Source organism: Pezoporus flaviventris, unplaced genomic scaffold (assembly GCF_033815535.1).
Source record: "Pezoporus flaviventris isolate CSIRO_AGI_PZ_B2104156 unplaced genomic scaffold, CSIRO_AGI_Pfla_v1 ptg000018l, whole genome shotgun sequence".
Classification (NCBI taxonomy): Eukaryota; Metazoa; Chordata; class Aves; order Psittaciformes; family Psittacidae; genus Pezoporus; species Pezoporus flaviventris.
Window position 1 is genome coordinate 5523081 of NW_026892566.1, and position 25075 is coordinate 5548155.

Consider the following 25075-nt stretch of genomic DNA (forward strand, 5'->3'; position numbering starts at 1 on the left):
TCCACAGTGTCCACACAAATTTGGCTTGACAGTACAGGTGAATTTCAGTTTCACTGAGAACAGTGGCAAAACTCTCATGTTATTCAATGCAGACAGGTTTTGCTCACTTGCTTCCCCCCCCCTCCCTCCCCCGCAAGGAATTGCCTTTTCCAAGTGATTTTATACTTGGAAATCTAAGTATATCTTCCAAGCGAGAGATGCTAAAAATTCTGCTTTTTCCTGGGCTTATACTCTCCCCTCCATTCTTTCCCTGCCCAAATGGGAATATATTGTCCCTTGTGTTACATTCCAGTACAGTACATAGACGGATATACCTCTGATAATTTTTGTGAGTTTTTTTGTGGTTTTGTATTTATTTTTTTTTAAGTTTTTCTTGTGGTTTTTTGTGGTATTGTTTTTGTTTTGGTGGGTTTTGTGTTTTTTCTTTTTTGTGCGTTTTTTTCTGTTTTTTTTTCCCTTTTTTATGTCATTCTTTTTTTTTTTTTTTTTTAGGGTTTTTTGTTTTGTTTTTTGTTATAGAGGCACATTACAATGATGAAAATGGCCCCAGGACTTTACTGTTGATATATTTTATACTGTTAGGAGAACACAGAGTTTCCTAGAGAAAGGTGCCAAGTTTTTCATTATCAAGGTCTCATCTTCGTCCATATTTACACCTGTGTGATTGATGTCACTGACTCTTGGTAACCGAGATTCACACAACTGATATTTCTCTTTAAAATACACATATGTGAAAAAATCCATCTGTTAGCTCAGCTAGTCTTAACAATATCCATGCATGGCTATTACATGTAGCACAGTCCTGTCATTTGCAAGAGATGACTACCTACTTTATCTTGACTTTATAAAATACAAAATACAATCGTATACATCAAAAAATCCTTCTGCGTTCTGCCATGGACAAGAAAAATGTTCCAATGCCATAAATATCGTTTTTTAAATTCTGCCAACCTGACTGTACCCCTTTAAGAGCCTTATGGATGTGCCCTACTTTAAGAACTTGACCATGAAAAACTTGGGACCCCTTACATGTTACACATTCCATAACGCACTTCAAAGAAGAACATTAAATACCTTGTGACTAGAGTACTGTTTATTTCATAATCTAAACAAACACTGCAATACAGTCTATACTTTTCTACTTGCAGACTTTACAACAATTTTTTTAATTAAAACAATCTGCATACACACAGAACATGCATGCTTTCTAACATCAGTAATGAAGGTAAGAAGAGTCAGTTTTCATCATCTTCCTGTTGCCTGTACTAGAAAAATTACTTCTGTTTTCACTGTAGTTATGGCAGTGTGGCTAATGACGCAAAGACTAGAGCACAGTTTTAATCCCTGCACAGAAAATTTTCATCACAAGCATGCTGATGGTGATAAATATTACATGTCTATTAAATGATAGGCATACTTTAATCCCCTTTACTCCCTTTATAAAAGACTAAGTGGCTACATGTAAATGCAGTGAAGCAGATATAAGCTTAATTAATCAGGGTTGATTCAGACTGGCACCAAGATGCAGCAAAGTCCGACAAAGTCTCAGCGAGGCTCTCCATGGGCTACTGATGACCTCCGCCACAAGGCATCTGCCTTCTGCTTTTTGAAAGTGGAAACCAAAAGCCTTGCAGCAAGGACAGTCCTGCAGACAAGACAGACTGCACCGGTGTGTGGAGCTTCCAGGAAGAGAAATACTTCTAGTCCATTAGTGTCTGAGAAAACCTTGTGAGTGGGTTACCTTGCCCCAGGCCGTGCATCCATCCCGCTCCACATAATCCCCCACTGCTCTTCATCGGCCATGTGGCTGTCTGTGGTTTTACACCACTGAGTGGTCGTTACTGTGCACGCCTGCCAAGATGGTGTGGTTGAGCGAGGACGCAGAGCGGTCTGAGCCTTCAGTGGGGCCATTGGCATTCTCACTGCGTTGGCAGCAGAGGATCTGCTTGAAGGTTGCGCTCATCTCCTTGTCCCGGTAGGAGTAGATGATGGGGTTCATGGCGGAGTTGAACTCTGCCAGGAGCAGGAAGAATTTTTCGTATGCCAGGACGTTGCACTGGGGACAGCAAACATCAAGGAGCAGCAAGACTAATCCTGGGGTCCAGCAGATAATGAAAGCACCTAGGAAGACAAAGAGTGGACAAAACACAACATAACCCATAAATATACTAATGCACCAACACTATGAGAAAACACTATGAGAACCATCCAACTGGAAATGGCAATGGTTAATTTTTTCTTTCAAAAGTATTGTTCCCACACTATTTCTTCACTGACCTGATGAGAGGGATGCCTTTCAAAGATCTGTAAATAGTTACGGGCAGCACATCAAAAGAGAAAGGCATTCTCCCCCTCCTGACACCATCTGAAACACTGCTTGGCAAATCCATTTGCACTTAAAATTGATAATGAGGAACATTTTTTCCATTTAGCTAGAGACCTCTGACTAATCAATCCCTTGATCAGGAGAAATGATGCTGCAATTTACTTCTCAAACTAATAACAACAAAGAAAACCTTTCTATGAGTGCTGTGACTGAAGCATCAGTAATAGAAAAAGAGTGGTGCAGGCAACAATTCTCAAGAAAAAGAAAGCCTGGGTCTTGTTAATCCATTTCAGCCCTATTATGTAATGGAAAGTCCTAAACACACATCCTTCTTGCACTGAAATGCCATCCTTCACCAGATCTACTTCTTTTCTTAGTCTCTATTCAATAGAAATTCAGACACTCCTCAGGCTTCAATAGCGTAAATGCCGAAGAGCCCTACCCTGATTAAAATGCTTCCCCCTCTTTTCTCTGCTTTGCAAAGCTCTGAGGGGAATAAAGCCCAGAATAAAATTCAACGTTCAATGCAGAAATGAAAGCTTTTCGCTTTAGTGAGAGTACTGAGTTAAAGGATGCTTGCTCCTTGAAAGGTTAAAGAGGTTCTAAACATACTGGGAAAGCCCTTACACCAAATTGTATTTGTCAGAGCGAAGACAGGGCTCCTGAGATTTTCCAGGCTTGACTTGACATGCTTGACTGAGGTGGAAACCAAAGTCTTGTCATCAGTGGTCAGGTTTAGCAGACGCAGCAGCAATAAGGGCTTCCCAGCACTACCCAGTGAGGATTGTTTTCAGACAGGTTCTCCTGTCACTGTGGTATTTATTTGCTAACATATTGCCTCTATTTTTATTACAGTGATGCTCTCTGCAGATCTAGCAGCTCACTACTGTCAGTCTCCGCAGCACACAGACTTTTTGCTGTGCCTGCCAAGAAGGTGCCAGCTATTTCCAGCTTGAGCAGTGCCAGCTGTAAGCTGTGCAGACACCTTTCTATTTGGATGTCAAACCCACCTAGATTAAACAGAATGTTTTTTGAAGGGCTTTGCAAACACTCAGGATGTGCCAGGCTACAGACACTGGTTACCAACCAGGCAACCACACATATGCTTTTTTTGTACCAAAAAGCATCCCTAAACTGAGCTTGCTTGCAACTAGTGGTGCCACAGTGCCACTCAATGCCTATTGCTTTGCAGACCAACAAAGCTTGCAAAGGAGAAGATGGGAGGCGAAGTGCCAGCTGCCACTACAAAGCACCAATGGCGTTAGCCAAATGACTTTGTTAGGGGCTGGCAGCAATTTTGCAGCATAGGGATGAAACTCTCCCACACCGAGGTGGCATCAAACACATGAATCCACTTCATAGCTTTTGTCTGCTGCTCTTTCAGATTACAACTGTCCTAGAAAAGAGTATTTGAAACTCACGCAAAGGACCATGATCTTTTGTCCTTTCTTTGTACCTGCTCCCAGGTAGTAGAAAACTGCATCTCTTTATTTGCAGAACTGTTCACATTGATAGAGAGGCTGTCTTCTGCACAGAACAGCTCTGCTGAGCTGTTTTCCGCAGAAACCAAGCCAATTTTTCAAATTCAGCTACTCACTGCTGGAACTGAGCATGTTGTGTTCAAACTCCTAGCTAGAGAGGCAGCAGTGGACTTTGATCCAGCTTGAGCATGTGTCCTGGGTTCAGCAGTAGCAGTCATGTTTCCCCTTTGTGGTAGCTGGTGCAGTGCTGTGTTTTGACTTCCAGCCTGGGAACAGTGCTGGTGATACCGATGTTTTCGGTTGTTGCTAAGTGATGTTTACCCTGACCAAGGACTTTGTGAGACTCATGCTCTGCCAGGGAGGAGGGGAAGCCGGGAGGAAGCAGAGACAGGGTGCCCGACCCAGGCTAGCCAAGGAGGTATTCCATACCACAGCATGTCATGCCCGGGGTGGGGGGGTAACTGGGAGTTACCTGGAAGGACACGGGCTTCCGGGTGGGACTCGTTTCTTGGCCGGTGGTATTGTATTCTCTTCCCTTGTTATTTTCCCTTATCATTGTTGTCGTTGGTGGTAGCGGTGGTGATTTGTTTTGTACATTGGTTGCTGGACTGTTCTTGTCTCAACCCATGGGAGTTGCACTCTTTCGATCCTCTTCCCCATTCCTCCGGGAGTGGGGAAGGGGAAAGCCCTGGGGGGAAGGGGGGAGAGCCCTCGATTCCTCTCTACCCAGCACCACTCACTGGGAGTGAGTGAACAAGCTGTCTGGCTAGGGTTTAAACCATGACAGCATGTAATTTCTTCATTACAGGCTGCTTTGGGGGAACAACATCAGAGACAGGAACACTGCAAGTCATGGGATCTACAGTCAAGGACAAAAGATGATGACAGCATCCTCACCAGGCCTGTAGCAGAGAAGTCCAATGTGGGAACAATGGAGCTGACAGGAAAGCTCTCATAGTGTTGTTTAAAGTTGCAATTGAAAGCTTCCAATTTTCCAACATTTTTTTTTTTCCCATTCCAGATCTGTTGTTGAGAAACTAAGTATGCCAAACAGAACATTCTGTTGCTATCATTTTTGGGTATGTTGAAAGCAGCAACGACAAGAAGCAGTACAGTGAGGCAGGTAGCCATTTGTCCCTGAGAAAGCCCCAAAGTCTTCGGCAAAAGTTCATATGCAGCCCACTGTACTGAACACTGGTCTTGGGTGGAGTTTCTAAGCCATTCTGGGCTCCTCAGTATCACAAATAGGTCCAATAACCTATGCGCTGAGGCTTGATGTGGCTGCACTCAAGAAAAGGACTGCGGTTGAGCAAAGGACAAACACAATGGGTTGTCTTCCCACCCAGCTCTGGAAGCAAATCGAAGTCACTATTCTGCAAGTTGTCACCCTGCTGCTCATGCCAGGCCTGGAACTGGGTCAGTGATGCGTTGTCAGCCAGGGAGTGGAGGGGAGAAGAAATTCCCAGCGCCAAGCTACAGACCTGCTCTGGTAATGTAGGCTTTCAGCTGCCTTGGTCCGCAGCTACAGGCCAGGCTGACTGTTCAACCTGTTTCCTCCATGCAGCAGCAGTGGCAGCAGAGGAGTACATGGCAGCAGAGGAGCACACAGCACCCAGGACTGCACCTCTGTGCAAACAGGGCTAGCTTCAAGCGTCTGAACAGACGGCTCATTTGTTATTGGGAAATAAAAGCCATTGAAGCCAGCCCCATTTAATCTAGCGGGTTTTGTTTTCCTTTAGCCCCTGGGATTTTCCTAGCAAAACTTCCCACCATGGTCCTCCAGCTTATTAAGTTAAGCGTTTGCAAATGCTGACAAAACAATGCCTTGTGTTTTCTCACTTGTTATTTAACTGTCCGTACCCTGGAAAACACTGGAAAGCATCACTTACGGTAAGGGCATATTTGAGCTAGGTACAATGCAAGGAACATTAAAATGTCAGGCTCCTGTTACGTCAAATTTAAGAAACATTATCTGTTAAACATGGAATTACTTCTCTGGAAGGAAAAAAAAAGCCTTCTTTTTCTTCTTACTTGGAGTACTTGTCAAAGAAAAGTGATACTAGCTGCAAGTGAGGTTAAATTCCTCCCTTTCCAGAAATTTGTTGTGCACTGATTTCACCAAGAATGAAGATCTAAAAATATCACATCTAATAAAAGAGTGAGATCCAAAAGCTCTCTGCTGCCATATACTGAAAAGCCTTAAGCATACACCAAACTCTTGATGTATTTTTCTGCCTACGAACAGAACTGAGAGCAGCCTGAAGTACAGTGTGAGTAATTTCCAGGTGCATCTTAACATTTTACAGGCTTTGGTTAAACCCGTGTTAAAATGACATACAAAGCAGATTTACTGCATGCAATGAATCAATCTGCTCAGCTTCATGGATATGACATTGTCATGCCATGGCACTAGGAGACATCAACATGCATGAATAAAATCACAGACGGTATGCCCTTGGGTGGCTGAAGAGCACTGTTGCCTAGACAGATAAATAGCACCTCAGGGTGACACTTCCAATCCTGGTAATCCTTAGAGGTGCTGGCACTGCATGAAGCTGACCAAACTGTTCAATCACAGAGAGGAACATCCCTGTGGTGTATGGCCAAGGTCTGCCTTGTGTGTCTGGCAGGACAGGGCTGTTTGAAGAATCAGGCTACGAGACAGTAAAGTCTGAAGGAATGAGAGAAATCACACTGCATTTTTTAAAAACATTTAAGGATACAAGAAGAGAGGGGTCTCTATAAACTGAGAAGCATGTTTTACAGCAGGAAACCTTTCTAGCACGCTTTTACATCAGGAGTTACAGTAAAACAGTCATGACACTAATCTCGTTTTCTGTTGCTGTGTGATAACTCTCACCCAGGTCTGAAACCCCAGCTCCTTGTGCACAGTCTGTTTTGCTGCACTGTGGTCAAAGTGCACTGGGGGCTTTCTAATGACTATGATATAACTACATTGCCTCTGTCCTTATCTGATGCAGCAGTGGGGATTATATTTCCATGGAAGCTGGATTCTTGAGAACTCCTCGGGTAAGCATGGCATGGCCTCACAGCAAGGTTTGACTGCAAGGGAGTAAAAACTGTTGTAGGCAGTAGGCATACGAAACCAGCCATGATAAATCACAACAAAGTAAGCAACAAAAAACAGCAGCAGAAAAGAAGCTACATGAGAATGAACACTGATAAACTAGTTGCTCATTACTAGGATACCACACTAGATGGCTACTCATGAAACTTCTCATGTTAGTTCATGAAACTTCTTATGTTAGTAGATGAATTTTCTAAGCAAGCACTTTTTATTTGCTGTTGCTGCCTTCTGCCTTGGACAGCGTAAGTCTGCATTTATTCCATTAACTTCTGTTTTCCTCTAACTCACAACAGTAAAGTAAAATAAGCACTTCTGCTCCTGCAAGTCACACACAGTTGTCCCTCAGAGGCTCTGGTGGGATGCAGCTCTTGTCAGTGCACACCTATTCTGAAACACCCCTTTCCTCCTGCCTAACCATAATGTATCCCTTTTGTGTGCCCTCTTCCACCCATCTTGGGTATAGACCTAGACTTTACTGATTTCTGACATGGCCTCATGCTCACCCTGCAAAATCCTCACACAGAGAACTCTATGGAGGGGAAAAATATGGAACAAGCTAGTTTTTCCATAGAAAAGAGAGAAGGGGGAAAAAGATCTCTCTTGTGTTTGCAGTTTTGTTAAGATTACAGACAGTAAAGCACCATGATATAAAAGACAGAAAAGACCCACTCCAGCTGAACTTCAGGGACATTTATGTTCTGCCACAGTTGCCCAGCTCTCCTTGTCCACCTGCTGTCCTCTCCAAATCCCCTCCTGTTCTCAGAGTGACACTTGTGATAGGTGGCTACACTATCTATTCCACTGGGACAATGGGGACCAAGACAGGAAAGGACACTGAGCATCACTGCCAGTTACCAACAAGGAGAAGAGTTTTGCCACACTTTCTGTAGGCTGAAACCAATGCTATGGAGAGGTGATTTATTTAACAAAACCATAGCCAAGAATTTTCCATGTCCCAGTACAACCCTACACTCAGGAGGGAAAGCAACTTGCTAAGCTAGCTGTGGAGCTGCCACACAACTGCATTTCTTTGTGCCTTAGACATCTGAAAGCTGTATCAATAATCCTCATCACATTGTGTATTATCTCATGCATAGCATGACTAGAGATATGTACTGCATGAAATAGTGCTTATTTATAACTATGTATTGTTTTCCACAGATACAAATATTGAAGAATGAAATCTAAACTGCATGCTGAATTACATATTCAAAAGTTCCATGAAGATAATTTATTACACTGTAAACTTATAAAGTGTAGGAGCAGTTCTGACATAATTTCCCCAAATTTTGCCACAACATTGGTACAATACAACTTACAGTTCTTGGTGGATGAAAACACAGTTGTTGCTGGTTTTTGTAGTTTCTGCTGGAAACAGTCAACATTGGTTTAATTCCACCCATAGAATTTTTACGTGCAAAAATATGACTACCACATATGGACCAGATCAACAAACGTAAAATAATCTTATGCTAAATATGGAAAATTCTTCATAACCTTCAGATACAAGAGGCTTACCGCTCCACCCACAGACTTCAAAAGGTTTGGGGAGGATGACAGTGAAAGACCGTCCTTGAAAAATACCTGAGGCAGGGGAGAGCAGCATGCCAGTAACAATGGCCTTGCTGAAAAGGGTGTTATAAAACCTCCTTCACTTACTTAAGGTGCCTTTACTTAAGGAAGATGTATGAATTTTGAATAAGAGATTCGTAGCACACTCCTGCAGGTTCTGACTGAGTGTAAAATGCTGCTTTCTCTGACATGGACCTGGGAGACTTTGATGCAATGGCCTCTTTGGGTTTCAAGTCAAAAATTTCTCTTGTGGGACTCTGTGTGAAAGGAAGGGGGTATATCTCCACCAGTGTAAAACAGGTAACGATAAACAAAGCAAAGCTAAGTAAGACCTACATTCATATTCATCCAACAGCATCTTACATGTACTTCTTGTAAGAAGATTTGGAGCAAGATGGTTGAAGCTAGTAACAGAAAATACACAACTAGGGGGGTACAAGGGAGGAGCTGGGTGATAGGACCTAAGAGCCTGTCTTCCACAACACTAAATGTGTCCTATCCCCAGGGACCCTTGCTCGTCTCCCATAAGCTGAACAGCTCTGAATGTGCAGGTTATAAAATCCTGACCTCAGCTTTTCCAAGTATTTGTACTCCGCATGAAAAGTTGACAGGTTTGCCAGATTTTTCAGTCTACTGCAGCCATGGTTTGCAAAGGCATTTTAAAATAAACTGTTTCTGCTAGTACTGCATCCATTCCCCAATTTCCTACCTTCTCAACAGCTGTATGCACATGCACACTCGAACCTTTTCCTGAATCCTGTTCTGGGATTTGGAGCTGTTGAGTTGGGTCAGACTTTGCACAAAATAATGGCTGGATCATGTAGGAACAGAGGAATCATGTCTTGCTCCAAAATATATTTCCCCTTCCCAGCAGGAATACAGTATGTGTATACTTCAAACATCTGACTTCACTTCTGAACTCCTGTGCAGAGAATTTATTTGGTGTTTAAGGCATGGCTAACTTTTTCAGCAAATCACCTCATCTCTGAGGAACCTGACTGCTTCCCTCCTGAACCATTTATCTGGTCTAAAACATGCTAATGGCTTAACATGAAAGCTTCCTTGGGGCTCCGCCTGTGCTCTCTAGCTGGGCTGGGAGGAACAGCAAACCTTGTCCACAAAGGTCTGCTCTTCCCTTTAATCCTCATCAGCTTCTTTCCCTTCAGAAAGAATAAAATAAAGGAAAAAACTGTTCCTAAATAGACATCCAGTCTTGACCACAACTGACACTCCTGCTGGCATACAGACTCATTTGCTACAGGCTGGTCTCTGTGCTCTCTGTTCCCTTTTAATGCTTGCATCACTGCATTGCTCCTGTAAATTCACCATTTCAATACTTACGTCTACAAATTCCTCTGTGACATCTTTAGGTCAAAGCCCTCCTTTTAAACAAGACATGCTTTGGCATCTACACTTTCATGTAGGGCCAACTAAAGATACACCTGACCCACCACAGTGTTTCACAGGGTGCTGAAACAACCATTAGCCAATAACACCATTGGCACCACTGCTGTAGTCACACGGCTGCTGTCTCTGAGCATGGAGATGCTCAGATAGAAAACAGCTGTGGTCGGTGGGGCTATGTCTACAGCCATCACACCGTCCTGCTTCTCAAGGTGGCTGATGGCTTTGGTCTTCTCTTCCTACTTCAGTTTGCATACTGAAGATGAGACACAGTTTAAAGAGATGTAGATAATGATGAGGAGGTTTCCCTCACAAATGGCAGCCATGGGAGTCCTCATGAGCTCACTCCCTGCAGCACTTTGTGCTCACTGCCACTAGGTGTTAGCTGCCAAGGGCTGAAGGCAGGGTATGCTGGCAGCCTCCTGGCTTTCCTTCTGGAGGTCCTACCTGCTGGGTGTCTTCCCACCTCGACCCTAGATGGCCTTTCCTCAGAGCCTGGCACCAGCTGTGGATATTTCAGAAACCGCACGGGTCTCCAAGCCCCTGCATATGTCTGTAGTATCGGAAGCTTTTGAAACAGCAACAGAGAGAAACATCTGAGGAGGAATGGTAATGAAACAAAACAAACTGAAGAGGCATCAGCAAGCCATGAAAACTGACCTGTTTTATTTCATGGGTGCTTGTTAAACGCTACCCCAGGTTAACACTTGCTTGGTGTCATTCTCTGCCTGCTGCTTGCAGCCCTGCAAAATGAGTTCATTGGTCTCAGGCCTGCTGATCCAGCTGTCTTCAAACATTCCTTGGCTGACATCTCTGAAGTGCTAATGCAAATGGAGACCAGGATTGTTTTTCAACTGACACCTGCAAACCAAGGTGTTCGAATACCTCTTTATTTTAAACATAGGGTTGTTGTGGTTTTAAAAAACACCTTACAAAGACAACATGTGCAAACTGCTCTCCAAAAAGAAAAGCAAAAGCTTGAGCCACGGTAGTTTTTCTGCATCCATTTGAATCTCTCAGATTAAAAGGCTGTTAAAGAAAAATGGAATTTGCCACTAACGCCGAGACCAGGAAAAAGACAGTGCTGTGCCCACCATCCCCCGCAAAAGAAGAAACTGAGCCTTTTATCTATAAAAAGCATTTTAGACAAAACCAGGAAGTCATTAAATGCCAACAGTCAGGATTCCAACTGACTTCTAAATTCATAAAGATATGTGAAGCTAATCTCTGAATAAAAGCCTGGCTGTTGCCAGAGCAGTCTTGAGTATTTATCTCTGGGTAAAGACAAACAGGAGTCCCTGTGGAATTTTGCTGTTGCCAAAATGCTGAGACAAAGAAGAAATTTTGGTGTCTTTTTCAATTTCCAGGCATTCTAGATGAGCCTTTATACTCTGTTATGGTCACAAATGCTGCAACAGTCCCAAATTACTGGTGGTAGCTCGGCTGGAAAAGGAGCAGAATAGCCCAGCTGATAAAGGCTGGCTCATGGTACTTGTTTCCCCTGGGTCATGGTGACACAGGACAAAAGAAAGTAGGCAGCAGAAGTCTGGGGAGAATTAGAAGCAAGAAACTGCCTTTCAGTGTGCACCTAGCAACCTACTTGAATCCTCTAGTCCAAACTCTGCCAGGCTCTTTTTTACAGGCTCTGATTGCTCATGGTCATGACTTGGGGTGTGAGGTGGGGGACGGACCCATCCCTGAGTGGCAAGAGGACCCCATCCTAGGGGTCTGGGAGAGGCTTTCAGGTTCGGGATGTTTGGCAGCTAAAGGGCAACCAGGTCTGGTGGCAACGTGAACATGCCTACGCAAGCGTGAAAGCTCACTGCAAGATGTCATCTGAGGCAGGAGCAGTCCAGCTGGCACCCTGAAGGCAGGGCTCACAAACTGGACTCTGTTTTGCCTGCCTCCGCAAGGGTATATTTAGCATGCTTGGGACTTGGGTGCTTCACTGCTTCTCTAGTACCTTCAGTTTTCAATCACAGAAAAATTGTTCACATTGAAAAAGCTAGTTTTGCCCAGTTTTCGTTTGGAAATCCATACACCCATGCGGTACCTTGGTACTTTCCCAGGGAAGGTCACAATGCTACACTGAAACAATACAATTTGTTTAGCAGATTTCAAACAACTTTGGTATAAGAGATTGTTTAATTGTATTTTCTTTTGTTGTTAGGGACATTAAGTGTTACTGGTATTATGCTTGGATAAGCTCCAGTTGCAACATGAGTTTCCAAATGAAGCATGGGTGGATGCAATTTAATATGCAAAGGACTGCTTTGATTCTTACACAAGATGAAACTAATAATACTAGAAGAAAAATACTAGACTCTATCTGCTTCCCTAGAGGAGGAAAAACTGTTTCTCCTGTGCTAGTAGCAGACTGTGAATAGGAAAAAGTGTTACTACAACACAGAGATACTTAGAATGACTGTATTCTATACCAGGTCTACGTCAACAGCTAGCTGGTTAAGCTGTCGCAGACACCTCTCAAGCGAACTGCATCAAGACAGTTACACAAAACAGTTTTAAGAAGCACAATCCACCGTGCAAGCTGTGCTCCTCTGGGAAAACAGAGCACGAGCTCCACAGTGATGTGTACAACAGGGGAAGGGCCCTCTTGGTTAAAGGAATGTCACTCTAGAATAAATCTTCAGTCTCTCTTTTTAGATATGTTAGGATAGCCTCCTTCGCAGCAAAGCCTTCTACTCCTCATCTGAATGTTAACAAATGAAAATACTGCCTTAAAGCAGAAGCAGCCTTGGACAGACTCTACACAAACAAGTACAGTAGGGTAAGTCTCCTGTATACCTCATCACTCAAGCACTGTCAAGGCCATATGGTCCTTGCTCAGGCTATCAGTGACACAGTGAGTCTACACAGTGAGGCATCTACAAATAGCAATGATAAAACAGAGTGATAGCAGACAGACGTGGCATTGCAGTTCACAAGACAAGCAGAGTGAAGAGCCACCGAAATTTTGCTTTTGATAAGCATATACTGACAGTTCATGAGAAGGGTGAATTCCAGGTTTTAGCACTTAATTCTATATGTACTCATTTAAATCTGTCTATATGAGGGTGATAACTTGGGCAGAAAACACAGCTTTTGGTCTGTGTTTCCGCACTGAAGATGAGAAACGGTTTAAAAAGATGCAGCTAGCTCTTGATTCTCACAGATGCCTCTGAATTCTCTCAGAATACCTAATTTTCCCTGTCTAGACAAGATGACATCACCCTGTAACTTAAACCTCAGGTGTCAGGAAGAATGAAAGATTAGTATTTTATCAACTTCTATGATGCCAGTCTCTGGATTCATTAAAATATAATCATGCAGAAAGAAGCACTGCAACAGTGTACATTGGGTACTTTTTCCCCGTGAGAAGGGTGTTTACTGTCCTGCAGCATATAATTTTACTGTGGGAATGACAATATTTCCCATACTTAAAATAGGAAAGACAGTGAACAAGTCTGGAAATATTTCATTGCTGGTAGTAAATACCTAAATTCCAGTGGCTGCTTCTCTGTGATTGCCTTTGTATTTACTGCTACAGGATCTATACTGATTTAAAGTCCTCAGGCAAACACAGAAGACAGCACTGATACAATTTAGCCTTTATTTCAACTCATAGCTTCAAGAATCACGCTGCCAAACCACACATTATACTGGGCGAAACAGGTGTGTCTTCAGCTAGCCCTTTCTCATCAGTACACAGTTGTGGAAAACCCTGGGAACACAGCTATTGTGTGAGTGATGCTTTACACAGTTCTGGTTTATATCATTAGGTGAGGACAAGCAGGCAAAAAACAAAGAAGGGCAAAAATTCAGAATGCATTAAGACACCCTCAGCACTACAAACAAGGGAATCCCAATGTCATCCACTTAAAGGGTTAGCTATTAAAACTGTTTCTGGGTTAGGTGAGTGATGCGTCCTCTCAGTACGACTGAGTTTTCCCTCAATTTCATGCATTTGGTTCAGCATACTGAACTGATCCTGATGTTTCAGCTGGTATTTGGGAACAGCGCTCTACCTCTGACAGTCTGCTGTAGTGTTCTAAATTTTACCCCTGCTAAGCAAAGTATGACATCTAGAAGTGTCCAAGAATAGTGCTTGCACTGTCCTAGTGCCACATCCTGAGTCACTGTGGCTTGAAGTGCCACATCCTGAGTCACTGTGGCTTGAAGATTTCTATATAAACAGCCTCTGAAACCACAAAATAAGAGAACTATCATGCTATTTTGAAGGTTGATCAATTTGCATGTTTCTGAGGATGTTTCTTTGATCTCTGGCACACACTTTGCTCCAGTATACCCCAAAAGGCCATGGATTTTTGACTATGATAAAAAGGAACAATAATAATGAAATAAAGACAGGAAAAAATGCACTAAGTCTTCTCATTCGCTTCATTTACTCCCACCTATTCATGAAAGGGCAGCTGTATTGCAGCTGAATACTGAAGTACTTTCAACACCCAAACTGAGCTGATTCCCAGCCACCTACATCTCTTTCTGGGGTGCTCATGAGAAATGCCAGACAAAAGGGACCAGCAGGTCGAAGGAGGTGATCCTGCCCCTTTACTCTACTCTTGTGAGACCTCACCTGGAGCATTGTGTACAGTTCTGGTGTCCTCAACATAAAAAGAACATGGAACTGTTGGAACAAGTCCAGAGAAGGGCCACGAGGATGATCAGGGGACTGGAGCACCTCCCATATGAAGACAGGCTGAGAAAGTTGGGGCTGTTCAGCCTGGAGAAGAGAAGGCTGCGTGGACACCTCATAGAAGCCTTCCAGTATCTGAAGGGGGCCTATAGGGATGCTGGGGAAGGACTTTCATTAGGGACTGTAGTGACAGGACAAGGGGTAACGGGTTCAAACTTAAACAGGGGAAGTTTAGATTGGATATAAGGAGGAAATTCTTTCCTGTTAGGGTGGTGAGGCACTGGAATGGGTTGCCCAGGGAGGCTGCAAATGCTCCATCATTGGCAGTGTTCAAGACCAGGCTGGACGAGGCCTTGGGTGATATGGTTTAGTGTGAGGTGTCCCTCCCATGGCAGGGGGGTTGGAACTAGATGATCTTAAGGTCCTTTCCAACCCTAACCATTCTATGATTCTATAAATCCAGTCCCTATTTACCAAACAAGGAAGGAAGAGGCATTAACATTGCTGCTTTCTCTGTAGCATGTCTCAGCTTTGTCCTGGGTCTTCTGCTGCTGGGCATGAGCGAGCCGTCTCCATTCCCACTGAAATCCTGGCCTCTCTAATGAGACTGACAAAGACCACACTAATTATTTTCTACTGTCACCTGTCTTCAGGCCCAGAGGTAAAGCCAACTCATCTCTCAGACAGAGAAGGCACGCTGCCGCCTAGGCAGAGCTTGCGGCCACGCTCATGCAAGCTCTCCCCATGGACCTGCTGGGCAGCATGCTGCTTCTGCAGGGCAGGAACGTGAAAATACTTCCTTTGCTCACCCTCTGCTTGACAGGGACTTCAGCCCTCAAGGGATAAGGGATTTAAATGCCGCACAATGTAATATATTTAGCAGTTGAAAATGAAACCATCTAGAAGTTTTCAAAATACAAAACATAACTTAAACAATTCTCTGAGATGCAGACCGAGCTATCTAGTAATAACTAATGTCGCTAATATGTACAGCAGGGCAGTACTTCACTTTTTAAAAGAGGTGCTAATAACAGTTCCACCAGATGTGGCAGATCAGCTACGTACAGTGGGGGCCACACCAATGCCTGCCAGAGGCAGAAGATAACTGTGAAAAGCACTTGTTTCACACTTAGCCTAAGACTGCATCCACAGAATGACAAAGCACTGCCATTCAAAAAGCAAGCCCAATTTGTTCTGCATGCTCTGATGGCCCTCGGATCCATCTAATCCCCTCTGATTGATCCTGCACACTATGCCCACCAGTCACATCTGCACAGCGTGATGCTCTGACCACTCCATGGTAACAGGTTCTAGATGTCTCCTTAAAGAAAGGGGACAGCATATAAGCAGGGAGCCAGCTGTCAAAGAAATTGTCAGCCTACTGACTTTCAGAAGCCGTTGTAAAAACAAACATTTGCAAATGGTGTAGCTGCACTGAAAGCAGGCCTTAAAAACAAAAACAAAATTCTCCTCCACACTCTCTCCATGGAAAACAAGAAGTTTCTGCACCATTATCAGTCCTCAAAAGAAGTTTTTAGTACATCTAGGCCATCTACTGTATTGCATCATTTTGCTTTAAACAATGAAGGCTTGTAATCATGGGCACAGGTTATGAAATAGAAAGCTTACCTAGCAGAACATCAGCTACTGTGCCCCAGTGAAAGGGGAACTGAAGGACCAAGACTGCTACCGAACCATAAAGGCAACTTTCAGCCTGAGATCTGCAGTTCACCTATGAGGCTGAGGGGCAGCAAACTGACAGACTAGCAAAAGGGGTGAAACAGAGCTGTGATCATTAAACAAGACACCTCCATGTTCCTGCTGCCAGCTTCTGAATTGCTCCACTGTAAAAACCCTACAGCACCAAGCAGCCAGGTTGTGCCCACCAGCATTACTCAACGGCACCAGCACATGTCCAGGAGGTGAAACCTGGGGCCACTTGAAATATGTTTTATTTCAGTGCTGGCAAATTAAAGCACCCACGCTGAAAACTCCTCCTCCGGAACACACACAAAATAGTGCCTGCAGGATCATTCAGATGTGTTAATTCATCACTTTTCACAGTAGTTTAAATCAGATTACTTTGGGGCAGCCTTCCAGTATCTGAAGGGGGTCTATAGGGATGCTGGGCAGGGACTCTTCATTAAGGACTTTAGTGATAGGACAAGGGGTAACGGGTTCAAACTTAAACAGGGGAAGTTTAAATTGGATATAAGGAGGAAGGTTGTGAATGCTTCATCCCTGGCAGTGTTCAAGACCAGGCTGGACGAAGACTTGGGTGATATGATTTAGTGTGAGGTGTCCCTGCCGATGGCAGGGGGGGTTGGAACTTGATGATCTTAAGGTCCTTTCCAACCCTAACTATTCTGTGATTCTATGATTCTGTGAGACACACTGATATATGAGTTTGCCAGATTCGTGCAGTTGTTTTTTTAGCAGATATCTGTGGATTTGCGCCTAAAGCAGAAGGGAAGCTGCATGAAATAAACTGAGACCTTTAAGGAAAAGGCCCTTCACTGAGGAATGTTTAGGTTAAAAAAAAAACACAACACAATTAGTACATTGTAAGCAAAGTGCTTGCAAAATCCTTCAGTAATTGCTTCCAAGAAGTACTTCTGCTGCTGTAAGTGAAACACGGAGCTTCTTTTCTTTTTTTTATTCAGAAAAAAAAAATAACCCCCCGAACTATTTAGCAATACACTGAAGAAGCCAGTCAGAGGTGACCTCATTTTTTTAAAGATGTTTTAAAAATTAAAGGAATATTGAGGCAACACTGAGGTGAACTCCAACACAGCAGCAGTGTGTAGGGGATGTGCATAAAGCGGAAGCCCCGATGCAAACTCAGATTAGGTTTTGCTGGACTTCATTTCAAGCTACTTGCCAGCTTCTCACCAGTTTTCCACAGCCTCAGAAGAGTGGCCGTAACACAGGCAGGCTAGCAAAGCTAGGGATGAATGTAGCAAGGCAGACAGGCCATATCTGTGCTGTAAGAAAAGTCCATGCCTTCAGCTGCTTGTCTTTACTAAGCAGGCTTTGCAGCCAGGGGATTTACCAGTGCTGTGCCTCAAACAATACATAGCCAAACCAACCAGCAAAACAAGCTTCAGATTTGCTGGCTTCTTTTTTTTGCTGCTCTATTGCCCATCGCTGTGAGTGTCCACTGACATCAATGCTTTGTATGTTACTGCAATTTGGTATACATAACATTCATAACAGGACAAAAATGAAGGAAAAAAAAAAAGGTGCCTCTAATGGATTCACAGCCTGGGTGTTCCTCACTTCCTCCTCCTTATTCTCCATCACAGAATAATACCTGCATTCATCAGGCTTACTTTGGGCAGGAGTTCAGGGTGGATGGGAGAGGGTTGCATGCAGAGATCTTCCAGGATTCAGTTGTGGCTGTCAAACACTGCTGCTAGAAACACATCTAAGCTTGAATGTTGCTGCAATGAAAGCATTTTGAGTGAAAAATTCAGTCATTTATAGTAGATGGTGCAGGGCGCAGGCAGGAACAAATACATCAGAAAGCAAGGAAATGAGTTTGTTTGTGAAATGTGGTACACACTGTCAGGAGGCTTTACGATAAGGAACAAGACGACCACATACAGTACAATGAGCACAGGGAAAGGCAAGGCAGAGGAAGTATATCAATGCCTGCAACAGCATTACATATCACTGCAACAGATGCGTGTAAATATTTACACATGCGATTTAAAACTTAATCTTTTCCCCAGAAATATTCTATCGACACGTGTAAAACAGATTAAAGGAGACAATCCCGGAAGTTGTTTAGAGCAGAAGAGGGCCACATGAGGCCTGTCAGTTCATCCTCTTCTCTAGCTGCACTTTTTGAATTTCATGACACTATAGAAAGCTGTCCCATTAAGCTGGCATCACAAGAACATGAGCTGTCTCCTTCCTGTGCTGAATAACTAGCAGCACAAACTTGCTGATAAAACCCTTCCCTGCCACAATTCTTAGCTAATTTTTCTGGGAACACTCATACTTAATCTGTAAGATGCTAAACAGGGAGGAATGGTACTAATGTCTCTCTCTGGCTTATTTAGCACTGCATTGCTTTTCAGAAGCACAGTGTTATCACATGGCATTTGTTTGTGTTGCCTGGCTTCAAGGACATTTAACTGGTAATTTTTTGTTTTGAGGAGTGGTGAAAACAAAAACACTGGTGTACCTCCATGGCAGGGGAAGTGACAGGCCTCTCTGGGAGACCTTGCTGGAAGATGCCCGAAACGGACCTGAAGAAGCCAGAGCAGCCTAGACTTTTGGCTTCCTCAGAGAAAAGGTCCAAGAACTTCACAGTGGTCCCCCAGGGAGACCTGGAAGGACCAGTAATGCTCCCTGGTATCACAGAATTGCCAGAGAGCCCAAAACCTCACTCATCAGAGGCAGTCTCAAGCCCTAACCCAGCCTGTGTCCCCCATCCATCTGCTGGGGTTCAGAGGCAACTGCTATGACCAGAATTCGAGGACTTATCTTCCCAGTGCAGATCCACCCCTTACACAAATGTTGTTTTTTTCACAAGCATTTGTAATAGCTCAGAGACAGGTCATGTGGCAGTTCCTGCCAGTGCATCACGTGCAGACCAAAGGCATGTTTATCAGCTCTTGAGCACCTATGAACTCTGAGCACGTCCTGAAGCCAGAGCTGACGCTGCCCCAACGAGGGCAGCTGTAGTCACAGCAATGATGGGTGCCCTGGGAAAACCTCACACCAAGAGCACAAATTGCAATATGTGCCTTTTAATCTCAAATGATGAAAATAATACAAGTCCCTCTCCATCTAAAGAAAGAACAATTCATACATGGAATGAGCTACGAAATAATTAAATATTTCCAGATATTTCTGTTACTGATATCTCTCATGCTGGTTCAGGAAGTCACTGAACCTATAGCTGGCCTAGCAACTTTTCTGTCACAGCTCTTCAAAAAGCTGGCAATGCACCTGCCTTTTCCGAGCACTTTGTGTTTTATTTTCCTGGGGTATTTAAAGGTGTTTAAAGAAAGAAAATGCATTTCCAAGCATGTAGATTTTTTTTTTTTTTTTGAAGTGGTCAGTCCATGTCATGAAAGTAGAGGAGATGGTTTCAAGATGTGGCAACATACATCTCTTATTATCAGAGATTTCAGCACACACAGAACTCTACCATATCACACTATTGCAAAATGCTGCCTGCAAAATTGCATACATACAGTTTGATAGGCAGTTATATCTGTATCTACTGTCTTTTCAATGCACTCTACTAAGATTACTTTTTTAACAACAACAAAAATTTAACTCTAAAACAGTAGCAGAAGCCTTCTGCTTGGGCTGACTTTTTTGGTTTGTTGTGGTTTCTGCTTTCTTACATACATCTGAAGAGATGCATGATGAAATTGCTGCATCTTACAGATATTTTCTCTGTCCCGTTTGAAAGCACCCAGGACAGGATGTCAAAGCTTCTCTAAGAAAACCTCTGACAAGTATATTTTCTTTAGCTATTTTTTTGGTATTTTGAGGGGGATCTGCACTCAGCAATGCAATATGCACTGGAGACATCCTGTAACTGACACTTTACAAGATTCCTGCTCCTCTATGAGTCAAGGGTAATTCTTGATAGTCAGCCTAACGGATGCAGGATATCACTTCAAAAAATCTGGGAGCAGATCACACTGTTTCAAAGTGAAGTGTGAAGGCACAAAGCTTATGAACAGATTACGCTCAGAGTTCAATACATTTTGTCACCATTTTTTAAAGTCAGGGCCAGGTTTTAAAGTCTGATTCATGCCCCTGCTAAGATTACACCAACACTTGCAGTGAAATCCTAGTGTTAACACAGCCAAATGCAGAACTTGCGCTTCAGCCAGCTCTGGATCCAGCTTTTGCCACTTGTTTTCAATTGAGAAGGAGATGTCAGAAATTTGAGGCACTGTCATATGCACTGTAACTGGAAAATTGCTGTGTCTTGGCTGAACATACCTCCCAAAGGGAAATACTCAAAAAGGCACAAGTTCTTTCTCACTCAAGCCTTGACTTGTCCATATTTCTGTAGAATCTACTTCTTCAGTTACTGGTGCTCAATCAGGTCCTGAGGTTAGGAACTAGAAGTGTCTGACAACTAGCTTAAATCAAAATAAAATAATTAAAAAAATATGGTTTTGGTGTTGGGCTTCTCAGAGCACTAAGGAGGGGTGATAGCCTCCCTAGAATGAGCAAAACTTTGGGGAACCTGGAAAAAACATGTATCCTTTGCAACTCTAACCACTGCCACATAGGAGGATATGCCCCTGCCCTGCTTTTTCTGTGGGCTCTGCTGGACGCAGAGGGAGCTACTTGAGGCAAGAAACACCCAAAATCTAAGCAGCAACAGTAAAATGAGCTGTGCTGTACCCCCCACGCCCTTAGACCTTCCCATTGTGGGGAAGCTGTGAAGCAAACCCAGCTCTGCAGCCAAAGTACTCAATACTCCTCCCACTGAGGTAGTTCTGTTCTCAGAGAGATAAATCAGCAAGAGGGCTCAATGGGAATATTTAATTGTACTATTTTCCAAACCTTCCAAGGAAAAAGTTTTAAAGTTCCATATCCAAAATTAATGGGGGAATTTTATTTATTTATCTTTAATTCTTAGCAACTCAAAGTTTCTAGGGAATTCAGAATTTCTTCTGAATGTAAGCAACTTGCAGATGTACTGCAGAGTATGTAACAGGCAATTTCAGCAAAATAAAAAACACAAACCAAAAATCCAATCCTGAAACATTTCAGAAACTAGAAAAAAAATTAAACAATTCAGCAAAAGCATAGTGAATTGAGAGCTCCCTGTTAATTAAATCATGTTTGCTTGTAAAATCAACATCCATATCCACGAAAGAAATGTCAAAGGTTACCAGTAACCAATGTGTATTACCAGTAAACAAACAGTTATTTTAGACTACTCTTATGGTTTAAATGCATCTATTTTTAATTCACCCTGGAGAAAACATGGTATTGTCACTGTCAGGGTAAAAATTCAGCACATGCTTCTTCCATTTCACTGCCTGGTTCCAAAAACTCAGGAAAAAAAAATTTATTTGCTTTTCTTCTGAGAGTAAATCTCCGTACATGGGTTATTTATGCCTGTAACAACAGCTTGAAGGAACACTGCTACACTTTGTTTTCTGGAAATATGCCTGGAATTGCTTTTCTCTGCCAAGCCACAAGCCAAGAGAGCCCATCAGCCCAGTCCTTCTCAGAGACACCTGAGATGGGACCACCACTGGCCCTGCAACAACCCCCAACAGTTCACACTGCCACAACCCATCCTGGAGGCTGGGCTGGCTTGTGGAGATGCTGCTCCTGCCTGCCAGCTGATAGGGGCAAGGCCACAGAGATAAAGTTATAAATAAAGGGAGTGAAGAGACGGGAACAGAGGGAGCAGAGGAAGGGTGGGTGAAGAATCAACAAATTTAAATAAAAGGACAATCTCCTGGGAAAGAGCATCAATCACTACTGTGTTCTCTGGAACGCGTGTAAAAGGTCACATCTCTTGACTGCATATGGCTTTGTGCACACCTCTCACTTGATGGGGCAGGTATGGCCAGTGCTGCCTATCTGAAAGCCTGCTGCTCTTTAACACTCCACACAGGAGCACATCGTGAATGCAGCACTCGGGTTATTTGATGGATTAATAGACTGGAAGCTGAAGTGTTCATCTAAAGAGTGCTGTTAATTATTGCCAGTTAACTAGTTTCCTTTGTTTGTTTATTGAAATTGACCCCTCCTCACTCTAGACTGAACTAAGCCAAGCTTTTCTGCTGCAAAGACACAACTCCTTTCATACAGCATACTAGCTAATGCAGCCAAGGATTTGATGCTGATTATTCTCACTGAATAACCAGTGATGTTGATTATTCTCATTTTTAATCCTCATGGTCTACAGAAGTCATATTAATCAGCAGCCTCCCTGGGGATGGGAAAGGTGTGAGCTGCAGAAACCTAAGCAGAAGGGACTAGAGTCATCTGCCGGATTAACAGCTCTCTCCAGGAGTCTCTGTCTTCGCTTTTCACCTGAGGCCGAGAGGGTTTTTCAAGAGAGATCTCATTAAGCCCAAGGCAAGCCCGAGTAAGAAAAGGAAGAAACCATTTCATGTCTTCAGGATTAATCCTGCAGATCACCCTACACTCTGGCACCAGAACAAAACTAGAGTGAGCAAAAGTCAATTTCCTTCATTTCCTGTTTTGCTGTGTTAGGTAACAAGCATGCATACTGCAATAATAACAAAAATGTTTCGATCTCTGAGGAACAATGAATACATTCCACTACTGTATACTACAAAAGATACTTCCAAAAGACACACTGTTAATATAAATTCATAAATCATCATGGAACACTCACACAAGTTCCAGAAACTATGCCAAGCATTATAAGATATGCCAATTTTTCCTGTATTTCACAAGGTACACCGTGGATGAGCTTCAGTGACCATCTCCTCCACCCTCAGCTAACAGTGAGAGTTAGCTCCTTTTCTCCAATATGAATTACTTATCCATTAGCTTCAGAACAAGAATTTTAGTCAGCACATTTTGTGGGAAATGATTCTTCAGTTTTCTAGATGCCACTTGGTAAACACTGGCCAATAAAAAAAGGTAAACACTTTGCAACTGCATACTTAAATTAACCTTACGGGTAGTCAACCTCCAAAACAAAATATATCAAATAAAATTCAAGCAATTTACTATTCACCTTGCCTGGATAGAAATCTTTACTTCCTGCTTCCAAGACACAACCTTGTAATACTTTTTAATTTTTTTTTAGCCTTTAATGCTTGTGCACCACCCTACCACATCCATCCTGCGCATTAAAATGGGAAATCCTTTCAGTAACCTACTGGCGCTGTGTAGCTTCTAGTAGTACAACCTACATTTCTGGTAATTTCTGGCTGAAGTCAGAAAGCCAGGTTGAAACCCTTTTTAAAAAAGTATCTTCCATGGCCCTGAAAGGTACAACCATCTCAATAAAAAAACCTCTTTCCTTTCAACACTCACAACTGCAACGGAGGTTAACCTAAAGGTTTCATTTGCAGCTAGTGCAGTTACCAAATGAAGATTATGCCTTTAACACGGCATACGCTTGCGAGCCTACAGCAAAGGAGTAGCTGACCATGAAGTTTACAATGGGTGCTATTCTGAAATTACATAAAACCCCTTCATATCCAGCTAACAAACCATATGCCTGAAGTAAAGCAGTAGATGCAGAAATCAAGGCTTAAGTCTGAGCTATCTAAAATGTGGAGCATGACCTCTCCATCTCCTTCACAGATAGTAATGATGATTAAGAAATTTCTATCTCACATGAAGGATGAGACTGAAACACCTGAGGATGTCAGCAGGACTGTACGATACTACACTGACCTCTTTCCTTAAGTTAGAAGAACAGCTCGTGGTCTCCTCAGACACACTCTGCCATTCTTCCGGGGAGCAGGAATGGCAAAGTTTTGAAGTTGCAAGCTGTTAATATGTGTTTGGAAAGCTCAAAATCTGATTCAAATGAGAACTCCAAGACACTGGATAATGTCAGTAGGAAGCCCAGACAGAGCAAAGGCTTTTGATTCAGAACTGGTATCTGCCTGCATTGGCACTAATTCAGAAATCACTCACTGTATACTAAAAATACATTACTTTTTAAAGGGTGTAGGGGCAGTTCCCTTCCTATTCTTTTGCTTACATGCAATCTCTTTTCTTCTTTGGGCATATACATGTCAAAGGCAAGAGATCTCCTGGAAAATGAGCTAGTCAGCACTGAATTCCATTTCACTATTAGCCTTCAGAGGAGGAACCAGAACATTGAGTGCCCTGCTGACATGACTTTGAACATCAAGCACTAGCAGACATACTCTGCTGGTCTGCCAACTCAAGACAGTTTTTCTATCACAAATTTCTGTTTTGACCTGTGCAAGCAGGGATTAGAAACACCCACACATCATTCCCACCCTGCTTTCCACAGCATGGTATGAGCAGATGGGAGTTGTATCCATTTCTATTTGCAGAGAAGACATGACTTTACTACTTTAGTCTGTGCCTTTCCCCATTCATGAGGCTTTTCATGGCCTAGTCCCTTTGCCAATTAACTCTGAGCAACAGGCTGTTTTACACATCACTTAAAATTGGTAGTTTCTTACTACGTATTGAAACGGCTGTAATCTGAAGGCAGACACCGCTTAAAGTATGTATCCAAACTCATGGCTATGCTAGTCTTTAACTGTAACTCACCTATACCAAAACTAGACCTTGTAGCACCAGCTGCTAATTAACAGACACAACAGGATTGGCTTTTTAATACTGTTATTTATCAGACTCTCCACCACTCTTCACCCTGCACCCCAGCTGAAGGGACAGATAAAACTGGTCTGTTCCTCAGATGTTCAAGGTTTGAAATGCAACTGTTTGGGTTTTGGTTTCTTTTTTTTTGTAATTATGTAGAAGTTTTTCCTCCCCATTCACGTGAGCTAACCAAAATGCACATGCAGTAGCACTGGCACTGAAGCACATGGAGTGTGAAGGGCACTGTGCCACATGGG

The 25075-nt window shown here is 43.1% G+C and overlaps 1 protein-coding gene across 2 annotated transcripts in view; it reads right to left on the reverse strand.

The window, feature by feature from the left end:
- Nucleotides 1-553: 553 nt before the first annotated feature.
- Nucleotides 554-25075, reverse strand: part of LPAR1 (lysophosphatidic acid receptor 1) — a 70405-nt gene continuing 45883 nt past the window's right edge. For both annotated transcript variants that reach the window (XM_061455150.1, XM_061455151.1), the window contains exon 4: nt 554-2121. In XM_061455150.1, coding sequence (XP_061311134.1) covers nt 1820-2121 — 302 coding nt within the window. In that variant the 3' untranslated portion in view covers nt 554-1819. The remainder of the gene's footprint in view (nt 2122-25075) is intronic.